An 8,110-nucleotide genomic window follows, 5' to 3' on the forward strand; every position below is an offset into this window, starting at 1 on the left:
TCTCCATGGCAACCACACAGTTCTTCCACCATCTGCCACTTCTCCCTCTTCCTCCGCTACACATCATTGTGGTGCTTCCTCTTCTTCTTGTCCATCTATCCCTCCCTTCTCTCCTGCTTCCTCCTCCTCTTACTCTCAGGTCCACAGTGACAGCAAGCTAGACTTTGTGGGGGAGGGGCCACCAGGGTCTCCAGAACCTGAGCCAGTAAGGGACGTGGACTTGGACAAGAAAAAGATGGGTCAACAAAAGGTGAGTCTGCAGTGTGTATTTCTGTTGGGTCAAGTCTGTTATTAAATTAGCTGGAGTCATTGAAAATAAATGTTTTTGTCTACACAGAACTGAGCATATTAACCTCCATAGATGACAAACAACAACAAAATGATACCAATTAGCCTGCAGCACAGATGATGCTTTAAATATTATTGCATGTGTTAAAGGTTTGTAACCAAACTAGCATCGTGGCTGCAGAGGTGGTAGTGCCAGGTGGTCTCTTGGTCAGTCAGTCCATCACTTTGGTCCGGTTTGAAATACCTTAGCAATCTCTGGATGGATTGTCATGAGATCTGAATCCTAATGTTCTGGAGATCCCCTGACCTTTGCTCTAGTGCTACTGTGAGGTTGGAATTTGTGGTTTTAACTGAAATATCTCAAGTGCTACTGACTAAATACATTTCCATGAAATTTGACGAGGGAAAGCCAGGATAACTCCAAAAAGCAGCTGCTACACTGTCAATCAACCAATTAGCTGTGATTCCACTAGAAGTTTAAATAGATGGATAGATATAGATAGGGGCTTTATTGTCATTGTAGTTGTACAACAAAATTTGTTTGACAACTCTGTGAGCAGCTGAGCAGTGATTTAAAAAAAATCTAAATAAAACAGGATAGTTGCAATATAAATATAAGCAACAACGATAAACCCAACAGTAAATATACGGAATGGTATATGTGTACAGTGATGTTTGCGTGATGCGAAACAGTGCAGTAGTTAATGTCAGTAGGATGTAAGGTGCTAAGTGCATTAGCAGCAGCTTGGTGGGAAATGGGGTGGTGGTGGGTGGGAAACAGGTTGGTTATTACAGTTTTCAGTCTTTTGCAGCTGTGGGTGTGTGTGCATGAGGGACGGGGGTGTAACACAGGCTACAGCTCCAGGGAAGCAGCTGTTCCTTAGCCTGTTAGTGTGTGTCTTCATTGTCCTGTATCTTTTGCCCAAGGGCAGGGGGACAAACCGTCTGTAACCTGGATGAGCTGAGTCCTTAATGATGTTGTTAGTCCTCTGGTGTAAGTGGCTAGCATAAACTGTGTCCAAATTGAGGAGCTGAGTTCCCACAGTTCTCTGTGCAGTCTTGACTATCTGGGCCAGGTCTCTCTGGTTCTCTGCAGTGCAGCTGGTATACCACACCATAACACAGTGGCAGAGAATGCTCTCTATTGTGCTTCTGTAGAAGTTCACTAGGAGCTGAGAAAGGACTTTGGCTTTTTTAAGCTTCCTCAAGATAGAAGAAGAGCCTCTGCTCAGACTTCTTCACCAAGTAGAAGGTGTTAATGGTCCACGTCAGATCTTTTGTGACGTGCAGACCCAAAGATTTTGTCATTGACCTGTTCGACTTCCTCACCATTCATGTGAAGGGGGGGAGGTGATGTTTCCCTGGGCCTTCTGTATCAGTTCAACTATAGTGGTGTCATCAGCAAACTTCACTCTAGTGTTGGAGGAGTGGGTCGGGGTGCAGTCCTGGGTGAACAGGGTGAATAGTGAGAGTGGATGATGTGCAGTTGCCCACCCTGACATTTTGTGGTCTGTTAGTGAGGAAATCCAAAATCCAGGAGCAGAGTGTGGTGGTTAATCTCAGGTTGTTGAGCTGGTTTACCAGTTTATGGGGGACTGTTGCATTGAAAGCAGAACTAAAATCAACAAAGAGCATCCCGACATACAGTATGTGTTTGGATGCTCCAGATGGGTCAGGCCTGTATGAAGTGCAATTGAGATTGCGTCCTCTGTCAATCTGTTTCCACCGTAGGCAAACTGGTGGCTGTCCAGATTGGTGGAAATGCTGGCTTTGATGTGGGACAGAACAAGCCTTTAAGCCATTTAAAAAGATTTTTTTTATATATATATATATATCCAGTATCAGTGGCGGGCCATGCATTTGGTACCTGGGCCTTCAGTGGAGACTTACCCGACTTAGTTCACCTCTTAATACCACCACTGTACGTCGCAATTATAGAAACCATCAATGCTATACAAAAACGCAATATAATAAAGTGTGGCATTACAGAGAGAGAGGTATTTCGCGTATAGAGGGTGAATACCGTTTTTACTAAAGCAAGAAACCCAGTTAAGACAACTCCAAAACCTCTACACTACAACCGCAACTGTGATCTCTGTGTTTCAGTTCCATCGTAAGCCCTTTTCTAGTTTTGCTCTGACCAACCAATCAGAGGACGGAAAAATGCTGACATCATTGTGGGCCAGCTAGCTGGCCCTGTGAGGCAAATTTGAAATCTGATTGGTTAAAGAAACAGTCCCATTGCTAATATAGTTTAAGTTATATGGGCCAGCACTGCTGATTCTGAAGGCCCTGGGCAGATTAGATTGACATGGCAACACATAGAGGCTGAAATCTGATTGGACGAAATGAAGAGAACAGACTGTTGGGAATAAATTAATACAATTTCATGGAACAAATATTAGAATTGCAGTTGTAAATGTAGGTCAGTGCTTCTAATAGTGTTTAGGCCAGCAGAGAAGGCCTTGCTGGCCCTGACGGCCCACCACTGTCCAGTATATCCTTCACGTTTCAATAAAACAAACGTGAGGATTTCATCTTGAGGCCTGGGGACAAGTACAGCACAGTTCTTCTATTAGTTTCTAAACAAAAGGATAAATTAAAAAATGACTGACATGTTAACTAATGAAAAAGTTGTATCCCTAAAGTCTGTGAATAACTACTGAATAACTCCAATGCATTTATTAGTTTGTAAATTAAATTGGATCATGTAATTTTGCATGCTGTTCTGTAAAGTGCTCCTGACTTGCTGTTTGTATCCACACAAGTTAGTATGGAAGGAGGCTTGCTTGGTGCACATTCAGGGTAGCCTGATGGTACTGTAGATATGAACTGGAATCACTATCTCCCTGATATCAGCGAGGTCAGGTCCTCTACTGCTACATGGACAATGTGACCTGAACCTCAGTGAATGGAGGCCACTAGCCATGTCTCCACTGAAATGATACAACTCAACCTGGTTTAGTTTCTCACCAATGCTGCATGTGTGTTGGGGATGTGTCCTATTTACACACACATGTCCCTGAGTGCTCAGGGATGCTGCAGTACTCCTCTGTTAGCCAGCTCTGTGCAGACCATCCTACATCCAATACCTGAAGCATATTTGCTTTGTTAAAAATTCAGACCTGACTTACTGCTTCACTCTGCATCTGCACTCTGTACATACTGATGCAAAACGCAAAGGAAGACATTCAACTTCTATGGGGTTTAGTACTAATCACTCTCATAGGTGATATTTCAGCCTCCAGACATGCAGAAATACTCTGTGAAAACTATGATATACTGAAATACAGAAAGCTGCTACTTCTGGAATTCAAATTGCTGCAAGTCCAGCAGTTACTCAGACAGGACTACAATGTAATATAACTGTTAATGTAATGTTTTGCTTTTGAGTGGCACTTCAAGGACCATTACAAGTTCAACAGCAGCACCTTCACAGACAGATCCTGCATTGCTGTCATAGTGGCTGGATGGTGCAGATGGGAGTCGTTCTCATGTTCACAACATGCACATTAATCAACTCTGTATGGTTGTGGAGTTGGTTGTGTTTAGGTTAAACATATCATGCACTGGTGATAAATCACTATAGCCATTACATTTAGGTTTATTTACCTTGAATGCCAGACTTTGACTGATGTGATGCATCCAAATGTGTTTGACTTTCCAGGGACATTATCAAGGGAAAGTTTGAAGTATCAAGGGGAAGGATATATTGAAGCTTTCAGAAAACCAGATGCCAAGATGTTGATGTGAATTTGGAAGCCAGTAATCACAGACACCAGGAAAGATATTTTACCTTTTCATAAAGACCAATGAAACAAACCCCCTAAAACCCAGCAGCTAGCCTGAATGTCTGAATAATAATAATAATACTTTATTTATATAGCACTTTACAACTCAAAACAGGAGCACAAAGTGTTTCACAATAAACATGCATACCATAGCAAACCTTAAAAACAACAAGAAATAACATATCGAAAAGGTGGATGATAAAACAGCAAAAGAAAAGATACCCCCAAAAAACTGGGTTAGATGTCATACGCCCGTCTAAAAAGGTAAGTTTTTAGAGTTACCTTAAAAGGGGCCAACTCAGTTATGGACCGCATTTCTGGAGGTAACGAGTTCCAGAGCCTAGGGCCATAGCTGCTAAAAGAGCGATCGCCCCATTTTTTATAGCAAGGTGTCTGTGTTAACGTAGCAGTGAATAAAGGTCACTGTTGTTGCCTATCAGAGTTGACCTTCAGTCGGGTCAGGCAAGGTTTCCATGCTGATATGTGCACATACACACTAACGCACACACCCAGAAATGCACATGTAGGCAGTGGCATTCCACAATTATGCGTGTGCCAGTGCTGGCAGTATAGGTGGCCTTGAAACAATGGCTGACTGTTGCTCACACACAGCACAACTCATTTCCTGTCTCCCTTCATTCTTCTGGTTCTCACAAACCCTGAGTACCTCCACATGTTGCTCAGTATAGTTTGTGGTGTTACAGACATTTATTAACCACTGGGTCCCTCTGTTGGGGATCACTAGTAATGGCAGGAGCCATGCAGAGCTGTGATGCAGTAGCATCACAGCTCTGTTCTGCAATTGGCATACCTCAACTTAGTGTCAGTAATGCAAATGAAATGGCAGGTAAAGTTGTTAAACACGTCACTTTCTAATAAACTAGGAAAAAAGCCTTGTTTATAGAGTGACCTCAGTGTATTTTTCAAGCATGCTAAATCATGCAAAAAAAATTCTAAATCCACACATCTGAAAATAATCCAAACCTTATCACTTACTGGCTGTGCAGACATTTCAATAATAAATGTTATCTTATGATGACATTTAATGGCAAGATTTGTATGGCTAAAATTTTTGATCCAGATTATTGTAAATGTTTAAAAATGTTTGAAGCTAAAAGCTTGAGGATAACATTCAGCATTTGTTGGTTTTAAAAGGCTCTGTTGTCAAATGTGACTGTGTGCCTTGGTCGTTCTCTGACCACTCACTGACCCCTGGTCCATGACCGACTCCCATTTGATGCTGTTAGTGTTTTTGATATTTTCTTTAAAAAACAACTGATGAAGTGTTCTTTCAGTTTCTTGTCCATGCCCATTGCTGTTAGTTCTGAGGAACTGGACCGCAATGGGCCCGAGTTGGGCCAAGTCAATTTATAATCTAATTGGGTCAAGTCTGGTCCAACTATACTGCCACAGGACTCTGCTCTGTGTGTCAACATGTCTAATACTAGGACGGATCACATGGATCTCAGATTGCCATAATCACTCCAGGAGCAACTGTATTAGGAGCTCACTAGTCTATGTAAAACGTGCCCTGTCAAATAACAGTTATTTAGAATTTAATTCACAAATATTGGTCAGGAAATGATTAACATCTGTCAGCAATGGTCCATTTGGCTACAAAATATTTTATTCCTGGTGCAAGAGGTAATAGGACTTTTTAGAGATGCTAGGAATTATTTTCTACATTTGGTCTGTGTAAATTATTATTATACTGCTGTTCTTTTCAGTCATTGTGCTGCTGCCAGTGCTGGTGTTCTTACTCTATTTATTAGGGTCTGTTCACATTTACTATAATTTCAATGGGGTCCAATTATCCTTTAATCTATTCAGGTTAGATCAAGGGACATTGTGTTTGGGTAGATTTTTACAAATTAGTTTTGATAGTGTCCTGTTCAAAATTTTGGACCTGTGAAAACATCTGCTCTAAAAGTGCTGCATGTGAGGATGGTGTTGGTGGTAAGTACTGACTCCCTGAGGAATATTTACCAGGCTTGCCACAATGCAGTGTCATGGGAATTTTTTTCAGCTTAGCATGTAATTTAAGAGTCTGTCTCTATGTGTCAGCCCTGTGATAGACTGGCGACTTTTCCAGGGTGGACCCTCGCCCAGTGTTAGCTGGGATTGGTGTGTTTGAGCCTTCTTGGCCAGTGTTGTGGTATTGATGCTCCAGGAGAGGTCCTCAGAGATGTGCACCCCCAGGAACCTGGTGTTGCTCACTCTCTCCACTACAGCACCGTCGATGGTCAGTGGTGGATGCTATAGAGGTTTTCTCCTGAAGTCCACAATGATCTCTTTAGTCTTCCCCACATTGAGGAAGAGGTTGTTGTTCTTACACCACTGTTCCAGTTGGCACACCTCACTCCTGTAGTTGTACTCATCATTGTTGGTAATGAGGCCAACTACAGTCGTGTCGTCCACATTCATTCACATTCCATCCTTCCAGATGTTATAGCAGCTAACCTGGTTTTCTACTTGGTTACAGTGCACAACAGTTCTCACCCCTGCAGCACACATCACATCAAACTAACATCTCTTTTGGTTTACTTTTAGGAAACTCAAACAGCCACACCCTTAATTATGCCTAACTTTTAGTCTCAATACAAGTTAAACAGGTGAGTTATAAAATAAATTTCACCCCTTGTACAGTTGTAATAGTATGGAAAATTTGCTAAAGAGACAAAAGCCAGCCTCAAGTGGCCATTTGAGAAACTGCACGTTTTGGCACTTCCATGTTGGCTTCATTTCTCAGCCTCGGAGGCTGCCGCTTAGTCCAGCTGAAATACAGTATGTCAACATGAACTGACTCCACACACATTCATTGTCCCCAAAGGATGTATCCTACTGACTTCAGTGATTCCCTGACCTTCTGGTCAATGTTTTTATCTATCCTGTGAAATGCAGTATCATGCCCTCATGTTCCTAGCTTGCTAGCATATTAGCTCTCCAGATGCAGCGGTTCACCAGCTAGCCCAGTGGATAGTCTGTGTATCACTCAGCCTCTAGCGCATATATGTCAAACTCAGGCCTGCGGTGTAACTATTTGGCCCGCAAGATAATTTCAAATGTCTATTAGAGCTGGCCCGCCAGTATATATCACATGCACCGCTAATACGAAGGTGAAGCCCTTCTTATCGCCTGCAGATTTAGAAAAAGCTATCCATGCTCCATCACCTCGCAACTTGACTACTGCAATGCCTTCTATGTTGGAATCTCTGTCTCTTCTCCGGAAGCTTCAACTGATCCAGAACACTGCAGCTCGACTGTTGTCGAACACCCCCAGGTACACCCACATCACCCTTGTTCTTCTCTCACTACACTGGTTGCCAGAACAGTTTAGAGTTGACTTCAAGGTGCTACTATTTGTATTTAAGTTTATGAATGGCCTCGCTCCTCCATACCTGTTGGATCGTCTGTCTATTTATGCTCCACGTAGAGCTCTGCGCTCCTCAGAGCATCTGTCCTTGGTTGTCCTACGGTCTCAGTACAAAAACTGGGGTGATCATTCTTTTGCTGTGCATGGCCCCAGACTCTGGAATTCTCTACCCCTAGAGCTACGGTTCATAACCGAGCAGGGGGCTTTTAAGTCAACTCTAAAAACCCACCTTTTTAGACAGGTTTTTGGTGCTTAACCTGCCTTAGTTGCTCCGAAGGGACGTCTTTTAACTTGTTGTTTTATGCTACTTGTATCCTAATATGGAAGCTTTTTACTGCCTGTTAGGTATTTTTAGTCAGATAGATATTGGTTAGATACTTGTTGTATTAGGAATGTTTAGAGTAGACAGGGTGTCTAGCTTGGGCTGTTAAATGCTTAGTCATTCTCATGAGTGGCTGCAGGATGCTTATGGTCAAGGATAACTAGATAGAAAAGTTTATGACTGTCAGCAGACAGGATGTTTAATATTATTATTATGACGTGTATAACTGTAGCCTTAGCCATAATATGTTCTTATGTTTAATATCACGACATGTTACTAGAGGTCGTGTGAGAATGTTTTTAGCTACACACCACTTAATCAACAGACACACACACA

At 42.3% G+C, this 8,110-nt stretch overlaps 1 protein-coding gene across 1 annotated transcript in view; it reads left to right on the top strand.

Annotated features, from left to right (window-relative positions):
* The window catches only part of LOC109974552 (coiled-coil domain-containing protein 102A-like), a 71,733-nt gene that overhangs the window by 56,216 nt on the left and 7,407 nt on the right, over positions 1-8,110 (top strand). The window contains exon 4 of the mRNA XM_020624778.1: positions 5-250. Within this exon, the coding sequence (XP_020480434.1) occupies positions 5-250 (246 nt within the window). The remainder of the gene's footprint in view (positions 1-4; positions 251-8,110) is intronic.

The sequence above is a fragment of the Monopterus albus genome, unplaced genomic scaffold (assembly GCF_001952655.1).
Source record: "Monopterus albus unplaced genomic scaffold, M_albus_1.0 scaffold338.1, whole genome shotgun sequence".
In the NCBI taxonomy this organism is placed as follows: Eukaryota; Metazoa; Chordata; class Actinopteri; order Synbranchiformes; family Synbranchidae; genus Monopterus; species Monopterus albus.